The sequence below is a fragment of the Melozone crissalis genome, unplaced genomic scaffold (genome assembly GCF_028551555.1).
Source record: "Melozone crissalis strain CALT ecotype California unplaced genomic scaffold, PUWL_Pcris_2 ptg000006l_1, whole genome shotgun sequence".
Classification (NCBI taxonomy): domain Eukaryota; kingdom Metazoa; phylum Chordata; class Aves; order Passeriformes; family Passerellidae; genus Melozone; species Melozone crissalis.
In genome coordinates, this window is record NW_026535784.1 from 38,208,909 (window position 1) to 38,232,418 (window position 23,510).

The 23,510-nt window shown below is 40.0% G+C and overlaps 1 protein-coding gene across 1 annotated transcript in view; it reads left to right on the forward strand.

Moving 5' to 3' along the window:
* The window catches only part of GATB (glutamyl-tRNA amidotransferase subunit B), a 50,389-nt gene that overhangs the window by 18,578 nt on the left and 8,301 nt on the right, over positions 1-23,510 (forward strand). The window contains exons 5-12 of the mRNA XM_054295381.1: positions 5,653-5,766; positions 8,817-9,015; positions 9,998-10,120; positions 12,969-13,082; positions 14,140-14,224; positions 14,585-14,629; positions 16,517-16,706; positions 23,155-23,288. Coding sequence (XP_054151356.1) covers positions 5,653-5,766; positions 8,817-9,015; positions 9,998-10,120; positions 12,969-13,082; positions 14,140-14,224; positions 14,585-14,629; positions 16,517-16,706; positions 23,155-23,288 — 1,004 coding nt within the window. The remainder of the gene's footprint in view (positions 1-5,652; positions 5,767-8,816; positions 9,016-9,997; positions 10,121-12,968; positions 13,083-14,139; positions 14,225-14,584; positions 14,630-16,516; positions 16,707-23,154; positions 23,289-23,510) is intronic.

Consider the following 23,510-nt stretch of genomic DNA (forward strand, 5'->3'; position numbering starts at 1 on the left):
ATTTAAGAAATTAAACAATCCATAGCTACTGCAGGAACTATACAATCTATGTTGTGTTGAAGAAGGCAGATGATATTCATATTTAAAAGCCCTTTTTTTTGGGAACTCAGTGTAGGAAGAAAGGTCTGAGATGGTTCTCCTTAAACATCTTGTTGCCTTTGGATTTGATCATAGCCTGTAATTTAAGTTTTAGCCATCACACTGGGCAATGTCTCCTACCTCCAGCAGCAGTGAGATGTTATCACTGGATCTTCCTGCATGAAATGTGCCCTGGGTCACATAGTATTAGCAGTGACTTAAATTCCAGCTGGCATTAGAGAGGGAGCATCCTTATGACAGGTCAAAAAATGCCATGTGGCAGATGCAAAAGACTAATGTCAACAAGGAGAGCATGGATGTTAGAGAGGTCCTGGACTTCTTTATGGGAACACCACATAAGCACAGCTTTTGGTTATGAGTTTCATGAGCCCCTGTATCACCATTGCATTGTCCTGTCTTCTCTGTGGGTTCTCCTGCTTGGAACTGATCTTGCATGGTAGAATTTTATTTGCTTTTAGATGCTGCTGATGGGATCAAAGATATGATCTGGATTGGTTGTTTCCCAGAAAACGAATTTATTCTATTGAGACCATTGAGCACTTTGCCCGCACGGTGGTCTGAATGGATTTTTCCTTCTGTGTTTCTTCTAGCAACTCCTGTTGGGCTGAGAAACCTTCAATTCTGTCATTATTGAAATGTCTTTGTACCTGGTGTAACATTCCATGTTTCTTGCTCCCAGGGGTCAGCATTTCTCCCTACTGCTGCTGCATTTTTCTGGTCATCACTGACACTGGAAGATGCTTTCTCCATCCTAAGCCTTGTGACAAAAGCTCTTCATCTTTGAGCAAGTGTGCCCTCTTACTCTGTTGAGTACACCTGAAGCAGTATGTTTGGGAGCTGGCTGCTTGTTGATGGCAGAACTGCCTAGTTTTTTATATATGACTGGAATCATTGTATGCTGCATCACCACAAACCAGCTTTGCCACTAGACAAGGTTAGCAATAATATGTTTTGTCTAGCAATGTATGGATTTGGTGCCAGACTGTGGAAAGGTAAATTTGCAAAGTGCATTAGGTATGTTTAATGCCCCTCATAGCCTTTGCTGTTGCAGCTTCTGAGTTGCCATTTTGTTCTCTTTAGCTGGAATCTCTTTTGATAATGCTAAGATCTCAATTTAAAATGTCTAATGCTTCTTACCCTTCTGTCTTCTCGTTTCCTTAGAGATAAGAACATAATGCTCATACTGGGGCAGCAAACATGCTGTGAAGTAGATGCTGGAGTAAGTGCAGAGGACACTAAACTGAAGTTTTTAAAATTTTCCCTGAAATTTGGGACCTCAGGTTTTGGTTTGTGTGTTCTTTGAACACCTAAGAAATTACAGGGCTTAAGTTGTCTTGTTTTTTAAATTTTACTGCATCCTTCAAGGGATGGAGTCTGATTGTAGCCCATTGAAATAAATTTGGGAAATGGTCAGCTCTTGAATTATTGTATCTCCATTCTGTACATGCATAGCTCCAGTTGGTCCCTTCTCTGTGTGTGGGAGGATGCCAAGGCAGAATGCTGCAGAGCAGTAAGCACTCATCTACAGTGTCAGACTGAACAGCCTCAATTACACTGGGACTAAGTACATGCTAGGGTATTCTATTTTGAAGTTTAACTCATGATTGCACTTCAAAGAACCATATATTGCAGCAATTTGGTACTTTTAACACAGCTAGAATAGTAAGACTGGGTATATCCATTAGTGCAAGCAAATAAAAATCAGAGTGAGATGAAATAGGAGTACTTGAAAATGCGATTAGATATATCTGTTGAGGTTTCTAAAGATTAGTGTCTGGTCTACAGAGAGCTGGCTGAGTACATTGTACTACTTCCTTCTTTCAGATATTATTTTGAATGAAAAGGAGCTAAAATTAAATATTTCTTAGATCAACAGTCCTGTAGTTAATCTGATTAATGCTGATTTTTTCATGATTGTAAGTAGGACTGAAGGTTTTAAGATAGCCAGTGAATATTAAATCTACTTTATAAAAATGTGTGACCTAGAATAAAAAACTTCACAAATTTTTGGGGAATTATTTTGATTTTATCGTTTTTAGTACAAGGAATATTTTCTTCTGTAAGACAGAATTCCTGGGTGCAAATGTTATTGCAGAGATGATTGGGTTTTTGTAAGAGGTAGCAAAAATAAACTTTTTCCAGGAGATTTTTTTATATATTTCTTCTTTTTTCCCCAATTATCCTATACAATACTCATTAGCAAAACAAGAAGCTGCATACCTACCCTCGTTAAAATCTAAGCATGGTAATTTACTAAATATAGAAATATATGTTTTTATGTAAAAGGGTGCCAACTTTCTTTAATATATTAATATAAGGACTAAACCTGATGTTAAAGAAAAAGCTGTTAGAAAATTGCTTTTGGTGGGAATTTGTGCCATCAAAGGTATTGTGTATAGTTTTGAATAGCTATTGAATATTGTATTTAAAACCAAGGTCTTGACCAAACTGAACTTGCAGATAAAGATAAATTCTTAAAAGGAGTCTTTCCACTTGTGGTCTAGATGTAAAGAATAGACAAGTAGCAGAAACAGATCTTGGTTGGACTGTTCTTTCATTCCTTTAGTGCTCAGTTACCATGGTGCTGTAGCAGGAGACCAGAGCTACAGGGGAAATGGTGCTGGTGTTGTGATGCCATTGTTTAGGTTTTTCACGAGTTTCCAATACAAACAATTTACATTTCCTTTTGTAATAGCTCTGTAGGATTTTTTTCAAATACTAGGAGGGATGCTTCCCATTTAGAAGAATATATTGAAGAAGTCTTTATAGACTATTGTGTTTTGTCCATAGCTACTGCAGGAACTACACAGCTTGCTTTCAAGGCCAGCAGTTTGTTAACACAGCAGACAGGCAGCTTGTCAGTTCAAGCCAGTAATTTAAATCTTTGGTGCTAGTCAAAGCTGTCAACTTAATAACAGCTTACTGCATAAACAAGCTGGAGGGCTTACTCTAGGTCATTAGTATGGGAAGTTTCACGTACTGAATTGGTGTTTATCACTGCAGATTATTTGAAAAGCAAGGCTTGTTTGAAGGAAAGGTAGTAGTGCTTTGTGCTTACAGCCTTGGTCATGGCAGTAGGTAGTAAAAGTCACTTCAGATATGAAGTAGTATTAGAGAAGTTTTGATTTTTGAAGAAGAGGAGGGTCATCTGGTTGGGTTTGAGTTGTGTTTTATTAAAGGCACACAGGGCAGAGGGAGCAGGTTGGCATGGTAGTCATCTTGATGTGCCATAGCATGAAAGATCTGCTTTGCAAGGCCTTCTCTCACCACTGAGATGGGTGAAGGAAGTTCATGGGAAGTTGAGTGAGTAATGGAGCATGTACAGTGATTTGGCTACCATGATCCAGTACACTGGGGACACATACACATCAGAGTCATCTGAATTCTTGGTAATACTACATAAAAAATAATCAGTACTTCATGTTTTTATGCCACTTTTTCCCCAGAGCCCCCAAAATGTTTCATCAGCAGTAGAGCAAAAGATCTCTCTGGTTTAAGTAGTGTATATATGGGGATTATTTTTTTCACCTCAAAACAGTTATCCCTTAGGGCACTGAGTAAGATACACACTCTCCTGTTTGAAGTAAAAATTGAAGAGCAATGAAGTGCTATGGAGCTTTCAGTGGCTGTGACTTGGGAGTTGGGTTTTGTCTTGTTCACTGATTGCAGTCAGTCACAACCCCTGCACTGTCAGGAATTGTAGCAAGATACTGGCTCACTGCTTTGGAGCTGTGGTGTTTTGAGTCTGCCAGTCCTTATAGAGACTTAATGGGCTTCTGGTGGCCAGTTTTATTACAGGACTGACTGGCAAAGGTCCTCACTAATTTGTGAAGCTGAACAGGATTGTGCCATAAGGGTTTAGTAAGAGGAAATTTGCCTGTATATTTAGAAATACGAAGATATTTTAAACATCGAACAGTTTGACTACAACTGTTACAGAATTCCTTAAACAGTAAAAAAAAAGCATCTGTACTGTCTAGAAGCATTAATTATTGAAAACAGGAGCATCTACTATATAATGAACTGCAGTTATGCTGCTAAAATAAATTCATATTTTGTAGTTATCAATTTTCTTTAGATTAGATTCAGGACTAATTGCATGCATTTTGCTGTGGATTGATATTTCAAAGGGAGATTGTTCTTCCTTTTTTCTTTTCTGGAATTTGCTTTATGTATCTCTTAAATTTTTTAATAAGTAAAATATGCCTGAACAGATGATGTGTTCTAGTTAGCCATATATAGCTACACTAAAGATCTGATAGTTCCCTTGTTAAATGTCTTAAATATTTAATTTCTTTTCTGTATAAGCAATTTTAAAGTTTTTGTTACATGAAGAGTTGCCTATATCCTCTCTTACTATTCTGATTTTTAAAAACTAAATAAATAAAATATAGATATTCGTTTTCTGGCTGAAGATGTGGGATGATGGGAAATGTACAGCTGCTTAATATGTTTTCAGAAATCAGGCTGGAGAATATAAAAAGTAAATACTGTCAGAAACATGGAAGAAAACATTATTTAAGCCTTTTATGTTCTGGTCAATGCAGATGAAGTCATGTACATTCTTTTACATAATGTGCTCCTTTAATGGTCCTGCTGGAAATAGACTTCTTGGCAGCTGTACAGTGCAGAACAAGATGGATAAAGTTCTGTTCCTGTTTCAAAATGCCGTAAGTGTGAGCATGTCAGAATTGTAGTAAGACAAATTCAGTCTTTTTTCCTTTTCAGTTCCATCCATTTGATGTTAGTTAAACGAACTGTTAAATTAATAAGGGCACATCTGAAAAAAAACATGATTTGTCAGTAGTTTTTGGAGTGAAATCCTCTGGATCCTGACCCTGCTGAGGAGATGGAAGGGTGTAGTGCTGAGAACGATGAGTCCATGGTGAAAAACTGCATTTAACTCCTTTATTTCTTTGTGAAGACCTTGTTGGCATTCTGCAAAACCTTTATCACATGGGTTTCTTAGGTGCTGGAAACATGTATACTTGTAGCCATGGGATCAGTTGTTGTCTTTTGGGTTCTGTTTTAGCAAAGTAAGCGTGCATCATTTCATCCTGGTTAAGCAAAGCATTATCATCTATGGTATGTGTCGATGCTCATAAATTCACTGTGGTTCTGTGGTTACAGGTGTTCCGAAGTGTTCTACTGTAACAGCACTGCAGCCCCTAATGCAAATCCTGTGTTTCAAATTCCCAGTGTGAGCTGACAGCTGGTTACAAGTCAGTTATCGTGGGCTGTGATTTGTCTCCTGTATCCTCAAAAGATTCAAAAGCACTGAATGTTTGCAAAAGTAGCGAGCCAGAGCAGTGCACACCTCCATATGTGGTATGACAAAGTGACTGAATAGCTTGCATTTTCATGGTAAAGCCTTGCAGATTTATAGCTGCCGCAGCTTTAATGATGAATAAGAGCTACCCACACAAAGAAAGAGATCTAATGATGACTGAAGGCAAGTGAAATTGAATATAGACTCCTTATACGGCAGTGTGTGGGAGACACATTTGTAACATACTGAGTATGTGAGCAAAACCATGTGTCATGTTTCCTTAGGTTCTCAACAGGAGATGTGTAGAAGCAGCAGTGATGACAGGCCTGGCTCTCAACTGCAGCATAAACAAGAAGTCCTTGTTTGACAGAAAACACTACTTCTATGCAGATCTGCCTGTAAGTATGCAGTGTGGCTGGTCCCTCCTGGGCTCTGGGAAGGACAAGTCTGCAGTATGGATGGCAGTAGGGGAGGAGTGCAGAGATGCTGCTTCTGTTTTCACTCAGTGCTCTGCTCACCCCAGCAGGATGCTGCACTGTGCCCTGATGGAACAGGCAGCTGTACCCTTGTGCTCACTGATTGAATATGATTGCTCTGATTGCTGACTCCTTGCTTAGCTGCACAATTCCAGTAGCCTAATGTAATTGGATTGGGAGCTGGAGCTGCTTTGTCCCTTAAGTTGTCCATTCCTGGTGTTTTGTGCTAATTGTCTGTAGGGTAAAAGCAATCTGATAAAAGTCCTTCATTTAAAGTGAATGTATAAATAACACAGGCTCCAGTGGAGAATAAACACAGTAGGGTCTTTTTTGTGTGTGCTTAGGGACCTAAAAATATTTAATTTCCCTTCAAAACTTTCTCAGTCATGGTTCCAATAAATGAAAAAAACAAAACAACTGAGGAATAGAGTCTTTGCAGTGTGGTTTGTTGGTAGATTCCATATGTGTACAAGGTGCCACTGGAAGTCAGATGTATTTTGCTGCATTTGATATGGATGTAGAAATACTGAAATAGTTTAAGAACCTGACTTCTATCCTTGCCACAGGATGCAGCAGTGTTTGAGCCTTTTTTTCTCTCTAATGATATTAAACCTTTCTAATCTTTAACTTATTTTTGTGTGAGCTTATTGGTACTGAATGTTCAGTTTAACATTAATCTGTCAAAGGGAGGAAGCTATTTTTAGTTTCTTTGGTTTTGGGGTGAAGATCTGATTACATGAAAATAAAAATATGTGTGTTTATTTTATTTGGGAAAGATCGGGCATGTTAGCTTATCCTCTCTTTAGGTGAGGAGTCTCAGACATCCAGAGAAGCTGAGTGGGAGACCTCTCAGATCCCAGACAAATCTGTAGAGGTGCTGTATTAACCAAATTACTTGCTTTCCCACCCTTGTTCAGGTATTGAAAATATTTTGAAGTTACACAAAACATTTTCAAATACAATTGCTTCCTACCTTAGAAAGAGAATTATATTATAGTTGTCCAGTGGAGACCTGGATCTCAGAACGGATTTCTGTTTTATTTTTTTCTAGGTTGTGAACTTGTGGCTCTTCTGTGAAGTTGCTATAATTTTGATTTGGTTTCTGGGGATAACTTTGCAAATATTTGTAAGCCATTAAGAGGCCCTTTTATTGGGAGCTGTGCAGTGACCTGCTGGGAATGTGAAAAGCAAACTTAGCAGTTTGAATTGCCAGTACTTTTTTTAAACATGTAGACCTATCTGAAAGCCCACTTCAAGACCTGAAGGGGAAAAAGGTGAAATAGCAGGAAATAAATACGACTTTTGAAATTCCTTTACACATCATGAAGGAACATCAAAACATCACAGACAAATTGTTAGCAATTTACTTTTAGTGCTTACTCTGTTAAACTGAAATTACTCTCATATTCTTGTGGTGTCTGCTGCTATCAGTCTGCTGATAGCAGATTTATGGATGAATGCTGTCCTGGGAAAGAGTGCATGTCCATGTGTCCAAGAGAACATTTGGGGTGGAAGAAACTGTAGGACTCTGCAGACATGAATTACAGGCTCCTCTGGTTACATAAGCATGGAGATTTGGTCAGGGAGATGCTGACATGTTTTATTAGTTGGAAACATGTAATTCTGGCTTTTAACTGACTGACTTCTGCAGTTTAAGCACTGACAATAAACTGCCTGACCTACATTTCATAGTGAACAGTCTAGTCAGGAACCCTGTAATAAGATGCAGATTTTAGGCTAATGAGCTGAATAGAACAGATAAATCCAGCTCTTAGGGTCATTTGACAATGGGATTATTGTTACTCCTGAAAACAGGGCTTTGGATGGGAAATGGGATTCATATTATTTATTGTCACTCAATATTTCAGGCTGTAAAAAAAATATTTTAATGAGAACTTCTAGGAGATGAGAAGAGCCTGTGATTAGCATAGGCTGCAGAGAGTCAGTTATTTCTTTTTCTTACAGTGATTATGTCTAGTAGGTCATGCAGTTCACTGCATATATAAATTGTGGTGTTGAGAGGGCCAGACCACTCTTCTCCATTCCAGTGCCCTGGAATTCACCATCTCTAGATTTTGGAGTGAGCTTGTCATCCCTGCAAAATATGCAAATACTCTTCCCAAATAATTTGTGTCTGGCAGACTGGTTTTTTTTCGTTTTCACCACTAGTGCCATAGGCAGGTAAGGAAGGAGGAAGTAAAGGGGACCCCATCTCAGCTGTCATTGACTCACTTCTCTATTTTTGCATCATTGCAGTTATTCCAATACCTTGTCACTGGCAGCCACTGTTTTGGCCAGCAGTTCCCCCTTTGAGTGGAGTCCCAGGCGTGAGGTGGCATTTATCAGCTGTGTGTCCTGTGTGGGGTTGCAGTGTCTTATCTTTTAAATTGCTACATTAGTGAAATAGAGCTTTCTCATTTTCTTGATTTCCCTACCTCCACCCCTTCCCTCTAATGAGTACAGTTTGGAGCAGACAAAGGGGGTAGGCAGCCTGTTGGGAGGATGAGTGATAGCCCCAGCTTGGGGATGGAAGTACAGTAACTGGCTTCAAACAACATGTAACATGATTGTGGGACCACAGGCATGGAACAATCTCCTCCAGTCCATTTCCTGCCCCAGGGCAGCATCAGAGAAGTTTGTCATCCTTGGCAAGAGATTGTGCAGTTGATTATTGATTATTTCAGCATTAGTATGGTGCTGTATATTTGTCTGTTATTGAGGAGTCCTCGTATTTTTTCCAGCCTTCCAGCTTCTTACCATTGTGTTGAATTCTAGACTCATCTTCTAGCTTGCTTCCTTTCCATTTAAGCAAAGTTACTTTTGAATTTACATGTGCATTTATTCTCTCTTATATAGGTCACTCTGAAAGATGTTGCATTTTCAGTTTTGTTCTTAGTCAATTATATTTGCACTTGCTCTGCTTTCTGAAAAGTGAATGTTTCAGTTGTGTATAAAACTAATTTTGTTGACAGGCTGGCTATCAAATCACTCAGCAAAGAGTTCCTATTGCAGTGAATGGAAGTTTGTCATACAGTCTCTGCATAGACAACAAGATGAGCCAGATGGTGACCAAAACTGTGAGGATTAAACAAATTCAGCTGGAGCAAGACAGTGGAAAAAGTCTCCATGATGATACAAGGAGCCAAACCCTTGTGGACTTGAATAGGGCTGGTAGGCTTGGATTATTTTTCTGTTTTTCTCCTCCTTTTGGGTTAAGATGAGTCTTTAAAGGTAAATAGATGACAGGAAACAGGCAAAAAATAAAAACAGCTTTGTGGCTCTCTCCTTGAAAAAATAATTCATGAAAATGACTGTTACACTGGAAACAGATGAATACTTGATTTTTTTAACGGCCAGTAAACCTTTCCCATTTGCTGTTGGTTGATGGCAATTGGCAGTAGCAAGTTAGAAATCTCTTGGCTCCAGTTTGCTCAAAATTGTGTCAGTCACATAGAGCCACTCAGCTATTTAAGCTCTGCACTGTATGTGTTGTTAAAAAAAGTTAAATATTACAGATACAGCAAATCAAGTTTCTGTATAGAAAGAGCAGCTGTTGGAATCTGTTGGTGCATGAGTCAGACATTTCTCTTAATTATTAGCTTTGGAGAAATGTAGATTTTCTCTTTTAACTTGGAAATTGTAAATTGAGTGATCCAAAGGAGTGCACAACATGGGCAGCAACCTGGCTGGCCTGGCCTTACTGAGACGAAGTACTCTGGTGTCCATTGGAGCTGAGGGCTGTGGCTGCTCGGGTTCCTTGAAAGCTGGGTCCTGAAGCTGAGAACTAGACTACATCTGTTCACAGTTCTGCCTGCTCCAGAATTAGTTTAGGATAAATACACTTGCATCTGGAAGCCAATTGGCTTTAAATGAGAGTCCTTCTAGAGGAATGGGTCCTTCTGATCTGCATGTCATCAAAGGGTGGGGGGTTGTCTGCAGTTGTCAGTTACTTTAAAAAAATAGCAGGAAAAGTTTTTCTAGCAATCTGCAGCTAGGCCCATTGTGACAGTTACTAAATAATACATGAGGATTTATGTGTTTTCTATATATTTTTTTAAAGAAGTCCAAGTTCTTTCATGTGTTAGCCAGTTGCACTCTCATATGCCAAGATCAAAAGTTATTGTTGAAAATCTCCTGTCTCTTTTCCTGGTAGGAGTTGGTCTCATGGAGGTTGTCATGGAGCCTGATATGTGCTGTGGGGAAGAAGCAGCTGCAGCAGTCAGAGAGCTTCAGCTCATTCTGCAAACACTTGGGAGCAGCCAGGCAGTCATGGCAGGTACTGAGGGCAGAATGTTCCCTTGTCACCAGTAATTCTCTGCATTTGCAAGACTTTTGCAGCTTCCAGTTACTTTGCTCTATGGCTGCTTATAATGCATAGCCCTTTCTAGCTGCTGTTTTACAATCCTCAGTCTGTCCTAATGTCTGCCATGCTTATAGGCCTGCCTTTGTCTGCAGAGCTTTGCCGTGCTAGATGTTATGTTTCCTCGCACAGTAATTTTACAGGATGAAGCTAGGCAGGAAGAAACATCCCCAGGGTTCTTGTGGTGCTTCTCTCCATCTCTTTCTGTCTTGCTTGCCACAGCACTGCAGCACAGAAGATCGGTAGCAAGGATTAATTGTAGGGTATGGAAGGGACACAGGGACACAGTAGTGGGAGCATGGATCATCTTCTAAGTGTCAAGTCTCAGCTAGTCATAAAATTGATGTGGGCAGTAAACTTGTGCTGGTGTCATGGATGAGATGGAGTAAACAACAGCATGTACAGAAATGGGTGCTGGGATTAATTTTAGCCAGAATTACCTATATTTCTGAGACCACTTCCTCTTGCAGGAAACATTGCTTCTGGCACCAGCTCTTTCTGTAATTTTAAGGCCCCAATTTTCACAACAGGTGATGTGCAGAAGCATAGCCTGCATTCAGCCCTCCTCACTGGTGATTCTGTCTCATTAATTGTGAGATTCAGATCATGCCACTTTTCCTCAGTCTTAATGTTACCAAAATCTACAACTAGCACATGGTTACAGGTAGCATACAGCAGACATCTGCTTAAGAATTTAAAGGCATTCATCCTCTTCACACACAATTAGCAGCTGCTTATTAGTGTTCAGAGTGTAAGCTATATTTTTGCCTGTGACAGTTGGCCTCACTGTCTGGCAACAAATTCAGTCCATTATACAAGTGGATATCTCCTGGAAAACTGAGTCAGAGTGGTCTATGCATCACACAATAAACGGGATCCAATAAATGTTGGCTACTGATGCAACTTTAATTTAATGTAGCGGGAAATAATAATAGCGAGGCATTATCTATTTCTCTGAATCTCTTCTCACACAAGTGTCCCACATGTCATATAAGGCACAGTTGTCAGTATTAAGCAGCCAGTTTGGATGCTACTTCAAGGGCCTTTGTGGGCCAACATATATACAATCATTTTTCACTACTGAATTTGGCCCTAAGATTGCCATTGGAATTGCATTGTGGTGTCTTTTATTGCAGGGAGATTTCTGACTTTATATGAGAATCCCAGTACTGGAAATATTTTTCTTCCAGGAAAGGTAGCTATAAAAGTATGTGGATTTTTTTTTTTCTTTCTAAGTGAAGGTTTTAGGGGCTTTTGTATGTACAGTGAAGATATGTGCTCAGTTTTATCAGATGTTATTTCATTAACAACAAACAGATGAAATGATGCTCTCATTGTAAAGTGAAAGGAAAGTAAGCTGAAGTAAGCTGGGCTTAAAGAAAAAAAGCCTTTTCTTGGTTTTTTTGTTTGTTTGTTTGTTTGTTTGTGGGGTTTTTTTTTCTTTTAGGAACTTTTGCAGCCTGGGTCTTTTGCTCATGCCTGATTAAATTCATTGTCTGGTCACACTGACACCTACATCCGAGTAGAAACAGGTCACGTCTCAAATGAAGCAAGGGCAGGACAAGGCTCTTCCTCGTTTGGAACAAGTACAAGTTTCACCCCAAAGAGGGAGCACATGCAAAACACTTCCCTTGAAAGAGATGTTGGGTCATTCCAGCATCTCTGTCTCATTTGCATGTCTGGCAAGGCTCTGTGAAGACAGAGGAAATTAGTGTGCTGTCATCCAGCCTGTTTTTACAAATTGTACTAAGGCCTCATCAGAAAATTTAAATCTATTGACCAGAAGGGATTCTGAAGCTGTAGCATCTTCACAGTTTTAACTCTGAGCCATTTTGCACTCTCATTTATAATTCTACAATACTATAATGTATCCAATCAGTAGGCATTTGTTTCTTTTTATCTGTATTTCAAATTAAAAAATGAATTTAAAAAAACCACAGGAAAAGGCTACAGATGTTCAGTGTGTAATATGGGGAAAAGAATGTTTCTTAAGATTCCAGGATGTAATACAACCTCTCCTGTTTGTGTATTCCCTGAAGTTTATAACTGTGGCAAGGCTTTTCTTCTCGGAAGAGATGTCTTTAGAGGGACAATACTTAGAAAGATACAATTATTATTTCCTTGTGGTTGAGTCACTAAAAATTTTTAAGGACATTGATCCATTTTGGACTGAGAGTGCATTGGCAGCCAGGGATATTTTGGGGGGTAAGATTGTCATTTCCTGAAGGGGAGAAAGAAAATTACAAAAAAATCCACTGCTGCTCACATTTTGTCCTTGAGCTGTAAATTTCCAAGAACACCTTAGTAAATCTGTTCAACATAACCTTAAGTTCTTGTGTTCCATGCTAGGGTAGTATATATCCATCAAATTGTAATTCCAAAAGGTATTTTTGTGCTGCTTTGAGAGGAATGGAAGCTCACAATCCACCACTTTGCTTGTCTAATTCTGCCCTTTATTTAAGATCTGTGAATCAGAAGCTCTTTTCACTATATGGCTTAGAGGATCTGTGCTGCACTGCATCATGCAGTTTTCTGAGAGGAATTATGAGCAATGATTTAAAACTATTTTGAGTGATTCAAGGCAGTCCCTTGAGATGGAATCACATACAGAAGGCTATGATTAAGTGGTTGTTACTCCTTTCTGAACATAGAGAAGTCTGCTATTAAGGCTTTGCACATAACATGCAGTTTATTAATGCATGCCAAGGTTTTTAGCTCTAGTGTACAGGGCAGACTGTTCTGTTAATAAAATTTCCTTTTACAGAGGGTCAGCTGAGAGTGGATGCCAATGTTTCTGTGCATCACCCTGGAGAGCCTTATGGAGTGAGGACTGAAGTGAAGAATATCAATAGCATACGATTTCTGGCAAAAGCAATAGGTAAATGATGGTTGCTTCATTGCAAAAGCATTGTAGGTATTTTATGGGGTCTGACACGAAATATGTCAGGCTCCTGAGTGCAGTAATTGGCCTTAAATGCCCTGACAGACTTTACCTGGGTGTCTCCTCCATGTGCCTTGCCTGTGGGACAGGAGTCCCATTTAGGCTCAGGCTGGGGCCTTCAGACTTTGCCTAAATGGCTGTGTCACAGGTGTGCCAGTTTTCAGTCATGGCTCCTGAAGGACCTTGGACCTGTTCTGTAGTCTTGTTCCTAGAACTTAGCTCCTTCTGCTTCTCCCTGAGCTCCCTGAATGGGCCCTGGACTCAGCTCATCCCCTCAGCTCCTGTCAGAGGACTCTGCTGGTGGCACCTGCCCTGCTCACACTGTTCAGACTCGTGGGACCGCATCAGACCATGAGGGCATGGCCTGGCCTCTGGCCACCCTTCACTCCTGGCTTATCCCTCTCTATGGAGCAGCCCCACTCTTGCTGCTCCCTGACAGAATAAATCTTAGTATGGGATACTCTGGGAGGAGCAGGAGTGTTAGTCTGCAGGTTTTTTGCTGTAAAACCTCTGCCTACAAGAACGAAGCAGGTGGTTCAGTGCCTAGCATGGACTAAAATATGGTAGCAGTGGTTTTCTGTCCTCCAGTGGAGATGATTGCTTTCCACTGAGTATGGTGTGTGATGTCTGTGAAGTTCAGATGCAGATTGGGTATGAGGAAAAAAAAGCTGGTTGTTACTTCTCCAAAAGAAAACTGAACTGGGTGACTGCAAGGTCACCAGGAATATATGATTGGACTGCAGTGCCTGGGAGAAAATGGTTTCCATTTAAAGGAAATGAAAGCAGATGAGGAAAACACACAAAGAAAGAAGCAGTGCTGGAGAGAGAGACAGTGACTGATAATTCTGCCCATAACTACTGCTGTTGATTTCATTAAGGTTAAAACAACGAAGTCTTCCGTTATGGCGTAGCAGTGAAAAATGAAATAGTGGAGTGCACTAAAGCTAATAGTGTAGTCTAACAAGCTTACTCTTTTTTCTTTTATTACTGTCAGACTATGAAATACAGAGGCAAATTGAAGAACTTGAAAATGGAGGGACAATTTTGAATGAAACGAGAGCCTTTGATTCCAAGCTTGGGTGAGTTTTTATTTTGGGAGGAACATAGGAATAGCTGCTTTTGAGTGCCCACATATACCTAGTGACATGATCAGGAGCTGTAATGTAGTGTTGCTCAACTTGTGTCTTCTGAAGTTAATGTTCACAAGTATAGTCTCCTCTTAGGGAGTAATTTAAGGCTGAGGCTTTTTCACAATGGATTGTGTCCTGCATCAAGCAGTGTCTGTGAAAATGGCTGCTCTCTTACATGCACTTATTCTTTGAAGTGGTTTTAAGAGGCTCTCCTAATCTTCATGAGGCAAAGCTTTTGGGTTGTGGTTTTGCCATAAAACTAACTCTGTAGTGTACCTCTTACCACATCTTGTTTTGTTTTTATTTTAGGTGCACAATACCAATGAGAGACAAAGAAGGAAAACAGGATTATAGGTATTTTTTAATAGACCTAACATTAGACAAACTGAAAATCTGTTACATTTCTGAAGTGTAGCCAATGTAATAAGGATGCCAGGTTAGTCAGTACAGTGAGTGTTGGAAGTTTGCCTTCCACTGGAAGGGGCAGAGACCTATCAAAATCAGTGCTAGTCTGAGCAGTTCAGATCTGGATTTGTATCTCATTTCTGGTAAAACCCCTGGACCTTTCCCAAAGACTAGGCTGGGAGTACTTCAGCTCAAAGTGGGAAAGTTGAAGGTTTACTGTATGGCCAGTATAAGTGTATTCTTAAGAATGCCTGACATAAAACATCAGAATTTCTGAGTTGAGCATTGCGCCTGCTTTAAGTAAATACAGAGGGGAGCAGTTTTCAGCTTCAGCCCTGCCTCTCCATCCTTACATTCTGTGATCACAGATCACAAACACTGTTTGAAAATCCTAGCTGCTATTGAAAGGTGTCAGCATTTCATAGGCAGGTTTCCACCTTGAAGTTCTTTGTAGACCTAATGAAGGTGCTACCTTGCTAAGTACTTAGCCTTTCACAAGTGTGAGATGACAAACACTGAACCATAAAGTCACCCTTGAAGGATTTAACTGTGAGGCTGAGGGGACAAGGCATGAGTCCTGTTTGCAGAGCAATGCTGCTGGGAACTGAGGCAACACTGTAAGGCAGCAGCACAGCTGCTTGGGGCCGTCATAGTGCCAGTCTTCCCGGTAGTTCCCTAGCTTTGCATCCCTGGGAGAGCTTCCTGTTGATCCCAGAGTTCACCTTCCAGCAGGAGAACTTCCAGAGCCTCTTAGCTTTGTCAGCTCTGTGTTCCTGTCAGATCTTTTAGTCTACCACTGATCTTGCTACAGCAGAGCAACAATTATGAAAACATCCCACAAACTTTGAATTTAAATCTGCTTTTTAGATTGTCTTTTTGTAGAAATGCAGCAGTGATAATTTCGTGAATTCCCTTTTATGGGAGGGGCAGGCATGAGGCTTATTCAAAAAGACTAATTTGAAAAAATGCAAAAGAAAATTCATTAGAACCTAGACAAAACTGATGAGTCTAAGATATTTCAAAAAATGACCATAAAGATTATTACTAGTACTTAGATTATTAACAGTATTGAGCTATAAACTATGTTTTTTAGGGTCTTTTGTAACTTAGTGCTGCACATTATATATTAATCTTAAAATCTGTGTTTAGGCAGATTTTAAATAGAAGTCATTATAGCTCAATGCCCTTTATTCTAGTGGTTTCAAACCCCTCATTTGATCATGTAAGAGTGAAGTTTCTGCTTCAATCGCAGTTATTTGAGTCATTTGAATTGGCCTTCTCTTTAAGGGAGCCTTTTGTTCTGTGATAGCACCCTGCTGAGCACAGTAACTTTGCTTTTAGCACAGCATGAGATTTCATCAAGATTTTTGAAGTTTGGCTGGAAAAGGTTGCAACCTGCCCAGATCACTCCTGGCAGTTGGCTGTCAATCCAAGTTCTTCCCTGCCAGCCCACTCCCGTTTTTACCCAGGTCTGTAATTCATGCTTGATGCCAGAAAGAGTGGGCTGTTTCCATATCTTTTACTGGTGCTGTTGGAACTTTTTATTATTATTTTTGGTGCAGAAGTGTTTGAATTACCCCTTTTGTATTATGAACTCTTTAGCAATTGGTGGAAAATTGCTGAAGGAAAAAGAAAGAGAAGCTTTGCAACAATTTGGGGCCTGATCTCTTTCTACTTATCAGTGATATACCAGCTTTCTAATTTTCAATATTTTGTTTAGTTGAAAGGGTGATACAGCTTTCAGGGAAGTAAAAACTTGAGATATAAATGTTATTCCTTGTTGCTTAGCTTCTGAGTGAAAATAATTATAAAGGAGTTTTTCTTCATTTTTACTAGGTTCATGCCAGAGCCAAACCTTCCCCCACTGATTCTGTATGATGCAAAATCTTTGCCAGCTAATATGAACCATCAGCAAGTGATAAATATTGATTGGATTCATGAGAGACTTCCCGACCTCCCCAGTGTGAAGAGGAAAAAGCTTGTTGAACAGTATGGGATTCTTCCTGAACACAGCTTCACCTTATTGGTAGGTCTATTGATCAAATGCTAAAATAAGCCTAGAAACTTCAAAGGTGCATGGTTCTTGAAAAGATTTACAAATGTCATATTAACCAGCTGTCAGTCCTTATGAACATTCTAAGTTGGAAGTGTGTCCAATGCATGCTTTGTACACGGAGCCATACACATAGAATGGTGGATAAAATGAACCACACACAGTGTGCCAAGAAGTGTTTCTCATGCAAAGTGCAGTCAGATAACTGGTACTTAATATTGATCTTGTCTGTCTAGACATTGCTGCACCCCTGACTGACTGACTGCAACAAATGTACAACTTCTGGATACTGTCCCTTGTCTGCAAGTGTCTGCTCTTCAGCTCTGGGCCTGCTGCAAGGCTGGGCACATTGACCATATTTAATGAACATGAATCAAAATCCAAAGTCTAAATCTTTCAGCTTCATGTGCTCCTTGACCTACCATCCACATTATTGGAAACACTTCCCCTCCTTCCCTCCACGTTTATTCTTAGGGAAATATCCCAAATGATTGCACTGTATCAACTTTGACCTCATAGTGCAGTTTACCAGGGATAGGTTCAGAAGAGGGGATGAGAAGGGAAACATTGTGGCAAATACTGTTACAAATAAGGAACTGACAGCAAAATCTCATAACTTCCAAAATTATTCTAGAGGACTGTGAGCTTCTTAAATGCAAACTGTCATCTCTCTTTGCCACTGGTAACTCTGAGGAGGGAGTTAGTATACTCATCCTAGATTAGACATTTCACATGCCCAGCTAAGCTAGGAGAATGTCCTGCTTTGGTTACCACTGTCATTAGTGGAGACAGAAGGAAAAGGGCTTTTTCAGAGTGAGATTCAGAGCAGAACTGTAAGTACTTTAAATTGTCCTCTGGAGGAGATCCTTTCCTTTGACTATAAATGAAGGGAGAACAGTGCACATAACTACCTCATATCCCTTCTTTGTATGTCTGTAATTTAATACACTTGTACAGAGGCTGAATCTACAGGAAGAAAATGATTCTGTGTTCTGAGGAAAGCTGTTAGGAAAACTGCTTTTGTGCTGCTGTGCCATTTTAGTGAGTTGCAGACTGTGTGATGGGCAGGTGAGTCATAATTCTCATCAATGTCACAAGACTGCAGTCACAGTATTGAGAGGTGTCAGCAGTTCCTACCTTTCTATTTCATTGTATAAGCTGCAAAATATGATTTTGTTGCCAGCATTCCTGTTCATGCATGCATTTTTTCCCATATTTCTAACCTATTAAATTAAGCATAAGAGTAGAAAGGGTAGATAGGTCCTGCATCCTTTTTTTCTGAATTTTTCTACTTCTTCCTCTCAGTGCATTGGTCCTGCCAGCTGCTAAGTACTACAGCTGCTTGCTCATTTTCCAAGCCAGTAATACAGGGAGGAGATTAGGAAAAGCAAAAGTAAGGCTCATGGTTTGAGAAAAACACTTAAGTGAAGGAACGGAGTAGGGGAAAACCTAAAAATGATGCAAATACAATCACTCACCACTCCACAAGTAGACTGATGTGCTGCTAGTCTGCAGCCAGTGACACTGCCTACATCCCCAAAATGCACTTCCCTCAGTTCTCCTTGTTGAGCAGGGCAGGGAATATATAACCAGTTTGGGTTGGCTGTTAGATTGTCCCACCTGGCTTTGTGCTCATCCTTGGTCTGTTTGCTGTGGGAAAGAAAGTTGCTCAGCAGTAGCCGAAACACCTGTGTGTTGTCAGTGTTGCTGTGGTCACAAATCCAAACCATGGCACCCTCTTTAGAACATAAACTCCGTGGCAGCCATGCCCAGGGCACCCACTCCTTTCACTTGGCGTCAGCCCACCTTTTGTGGGTATCAAGTTGCTGGTATGGGTGGCTTCTGTCATCTCTGCCAACTAGCCCTGTATATTTGCCTCATCAACTGCCCTTTCTTTCAGCTCTTCTCTGAAATCCTTTATTGCCTTTGCTTTTCCCCTTCTCCTTTTTGCGACGTGAAAGACAATTAACGAGCTCCAAGCTGAAATTTGGGATTCAGCTTGTAATAAGCTAATGCATCCATTTGAATGCATGAAGCGAGCACATTCTTTGTTGCAGGTCTCCTTTATTGTGCATTAGAATATCAGCCTGCTCACTCCCCAGCAGAGCTGCTTGCCTGTGCTCTGGGACACCCGTTAACCTTAATTCATCGGGAAGCGCCGTGGCCGCCGCTGCCTTCAGCTTGCATCAGAGGCTGCACAGGATTGCTGATAGGGCCAGATGCACACATCTAATGAGCATTCTTTCAGGTTAGAGTGCCCAGGAGTGCTCATTAAATAAATGGCAGTTGTAGAGGAATGGCTCTAAAATGCAAAGTCTGTTCTGCACCGGTTTGATAGAGAAAGCACTTTGTGCCAAAGTTGCAATCAAACACGCATACTCCAGCATGCAGGCTAGCTCCTGAGCTTGCTTCCAGAGCTTTGTGCTCACACACAGGAGCTGCCTGTACATACTGTGGTGTTGAGAAACTGAGATTCCTCCTTTGCCTAATTACAGGATATACTGAAAGAGAAGAAGTGCCCTATTAATATCTTCATATCTGAAATTCCTTATGGGTAAATGCCTTCATTTTTGGCAGTTTTATATAAATTGCAGAAATAAATGATGTTTCTGATTTTTCTTCATGCAGAATTATTCTTACTCGTAATTCTTTGAGCCATGTACACTCCATGGTGTTTGGGTACTCAATTTCTTCATGCAATTTCTGTTTTGCTCTGTAAACTGGTAAGCTGGCAAATACATCAGTCAAGAAGGATCTCTGACAACTTTGCCAGTTATGGTATTACAATATTTTCATCTTGCTATCTGTTGAGTAAAAAAAATAAGCTATATTGGCATAGACGACATTAGTGTATTAATGCAGACATTAATGTATTAATGTGTTAATGCAATGCTTCATTTTCAAAATGCATGCTGAGGTCCAACCAGAAAACAGATCAATTGCCACAGCACAGCATGAGAAAAACCAGTCTGATTGCTTCCTTTGCCATGGGAATTCCAAGTCTTCTGTGGATGTACTAGTCTTCTGCTTAGTCAGATAAAAGTGTCTGCTCCACTTGGGCTGATTGCCCTGGTGGAACAATCACATTGGTGACTCCTTCAAACAGTCAGAAGTGAGTTGCTGGAGAAATTGGTTTTGACCATTTTGTTTCATGCCCTGCCATTCTCAGACATGTTAGTATGCAGCTGAACTTATGCTTCTTTTAGAATGCAAATCATTTTACAAGAAGCTTTAGGAAAAAGTTTTAACTTTCTTTGACTGGTCTGCTTTTCGCCTCAATGTTCTGGGTTTTTTTTCCCCTGACAGTCTTGTACATTTTTGCAGCAGTTGTTACCTCACAGTTGGTTATTGTAGGAAATGTGATGGTGAAAATGGGAATAACAAAGCAGCAAATTACATTTTATTTGTGAACATTGTAGCAGTTTTCTTCTTTAGTTCTTTGGGAAACATTACTGGTCTTTAAAAGAATAAGTTTGCATTACAGTCCCAATGTCCCTGGTATTCTGTAAAATGAAGTATTGTTTTAAATTTGTTTAAAAGGTACCTGAAATCACTACACCACTAGGGTTTTTTGCATCTCACTGCTATGAAATCATAATTTTAAACCATGTTTAAGAAAGAAGTTTGCATCTGATTGAAATATTGGTATGTCAGGTTTCATGCCAGTGAGACTCACATGAATAAATTACAGCATATTTGGTGTGTAATGGAAGCACGGAGTGACCTGGATTAGACACGTGATGAAATCTGCTATTTCAGATTTCTGGTTTCCTTTCAATGAAGTTCAGAGTAGAGTATTCAGAATGAAGAGAGAACAGGCAGTCAGCATTCCTGTAAATCCTGTTGGAGCGTGCAGTTTTCACCTCAGATTTGCCGCAAGGGACAGGTCTGTGAGTATGTTGGTAGTTGGAGTGAATTTTGGAAGAAAGTTTCCCAAAATGTAAACCAAATTGAAGTCAAGTAGTGCAGTATCTAAAAACTGAAGCTAATCAAGTTATGTCTGTATTTTTTTAATATGACAAGAAAACAAGGAAAATGTTTCATTTCTGTCAGTCATTCTGATGTTTTGACATTCTGCCGTACTCATTTCAGTCTAGCATTCCTGGGTTTTCCTTCTCTTTGGCTACAGAAGATGGCAGTCCCTTTAAAAAAACCAAAATGAAATGCAAGGGAATTTTGGGGAATGTTTCTGGTTATGTGTGCACAAGTAGTTGAGTATGGGGTTCAGAGACTTGGTAGCATATGTAAGTCTGTCTCCCTGAGTTTTCCTGGGCTTCTCTGCATTTGCTGCCTGGAAATGATCTGATTAAAATGCAAAGGCTGCATATGTTTGTCCTTGATTTTTCAGAGGTCTGGCAGCAGGATCAGAACTGTAACTCCAGCCAGGCTGTAAGAACACAGAAATTGGGATGTGCCCACTGCTAGGGATACACTCTGTAGGCTGTACATGATGGAAGTGCTGGACGTGCTGTGTCTGAGCTGTGTAGCTGCATTCAGACGTGTGGCATCTGCAGACATTATTTGCCTGTGCATAATGTTGTAGCTAGACCTACTCTGCCTGGAATGTTTGTAAAAGCTTCTGCAGCATGTGTAAAGAACCCAGCATTCAGACATGCTCACTTTTTCCTACCTAGATTGGACAATCGTTGCTGTGTAAAGGAACCCACTATTTAAATAATGAGTGTTTGTTTGTGCTATTGAACCCTGAGGTGAATTAGAAAGAGTACAGTACTTGGCAATACATCATTCTAGGAATTCTGCTTAACACACACAGTTTTTAATCAAGTTTACTGTGCTTTGGTAATCATGTCATTCCTTTACTGTTTTTTTTAAGTCAAATTTGTTCCTCTAGTCTATTTAGCCTTAGTTTTGCATAATTTGATTAGAGAGTAACTGCTAGTTAAATTAGAATAGGGGGGAAGAATAGAATTATGTCAGTGTGTGTCAGATAGATAACTAGTGGGAGTTAGAAAGTTTACCTTGGTTCAGAAGAGACCTCAGTGGTTTCCCAGGCTGAGAACTTGGTTTCTTCAGTCATGGTCTCAAGGTGAAGGGGATGGGTCTGATTTTTGTCACACCAGTTTTACAGCACTGATGTTAATCTAGGTACATTTTGTTTTGTTTCACAGAACAGAGATCAGTAGTTTGCAGTCTTCTCAAAAGCCATACATCATTATCAATGAAATATGTGGTGTCCGGAGCTTTTGGAAGTTTGTGTTGTGAAAGTTTGGAGAAGGAAATCTAAAATTCTGTATTGCTATGGCAGTAAATGGCCTTTAAAAACAAGGACAAATGGGATGTGAGTGGAGAACTTGGGCTTTTTGTGGTTACCCTGTTCTTTTTTTCTTCATAACTGTTCAGAGATCTGGCTACAGTCAGTATGTGTTTGAGAAATGTTTTTGCTGTGATGAGTGTATACTTAGAATAGCTCCTGGGCTCTCTCTAAGCTGTTAGCTCCTGACTTCTGAGAGCTGGCTTGTCCTCCTCTGTGTTTATGGCACATACTGCAGAAGTCCAGTGGCATGCTGGATTTGGATTCCTCCTTTAAAAGGTAGGAGCTGCCACTTCATACCTCTTCAGCCTTCAGTAAACCTAATGAGTTCTGTGCTGCATTTAAAGTCCACCAGTGCCTTGATGACAAACAGCACAGCATTCAACAGACTGTGCAGTATCGGTTCTTCTAAAAACAATCTCAGATTTCACTTAGGCTATAAATTGAATCTCCCACTGTCATATCTTCTGAGCTGTTAGTGTGCTGTGTAAAAGCTTACCATAGCTTCTCAGAAAAAAACTGAAAAATAAAGCCCTGCTTCTTACACATGACCTTTCCATATCTCTGAAGGGTAAATGCAAACTAAACTTACTAGTTCAAGCCAAAATAAATAGAAGTGATTTCAGGATCAAGAGTGAAGTAGTTGCAGACAATTTCAGGGAAAAGTTCTTCTTGGTAAAAGGTAGCATGACAGCTTGTGAGAGCATTGTATTTTCTAGTATTATACATAAAACACTTGCAAAGATGAGAAAACTTCTGTCCAAATGCAAGTTTTAGGGAGGCGTTAAGATAAAATTAATAGCTCATTTGTTGGAAGTTCCACTGAAACAGACAGGCTGACAGATAAATTGTATATTCCTGTTCTAGGCATAAGATTGTTGGCTGTTATGTTAACAAAATTACTCCAAAGTCATATGACTTTGCCATGAATTCACAGCTGAAGTTTACTTTAGGACTGAGCATTTATGTGCTGAGTGTAATTGTATAGTTAATTGTAACCTGTGTCACCTGCTCCAAGTGACCCTGCATTGACAGGGGGGTTGGACTGGGTGATTCCTATAGGTCCCTTCCAATTCTAACAATTCTGTGATTCTGTAATCATGTTTGCACTCCAGTATCCGTTTGATACATTTAACTTTTTCTAAACAGAATGAAGAGGGACTAGCCGAATTCTTTGAAAGTGTGGTAAAACAGACCCAAATGAAGCCAAAGAAGGTGATCGGCTGGATTCTAAAGGACCTGCTCAGTTACTTGAAACAACATTCCCTTACAGTAAAGGAAAGGTCAGTCTTCTTCATTGCTGCAGTGGTGAGACAGAGGGATCCTTTTCTCATGACTGGTACCTTGTCACTCCATTGCTCATGGCTGCTTTAGTTGCTCCCTGTGAAGTTTGTTACTCCAGGCAGTCCTGCACAGGCCTTGGCTCTGTCCTGCTGAATGGAGTTAGAAAAATACATGGCAGACAAGAGGATCATGTAGTTAAGAGCAGCAGTCAGTGTTTAGTC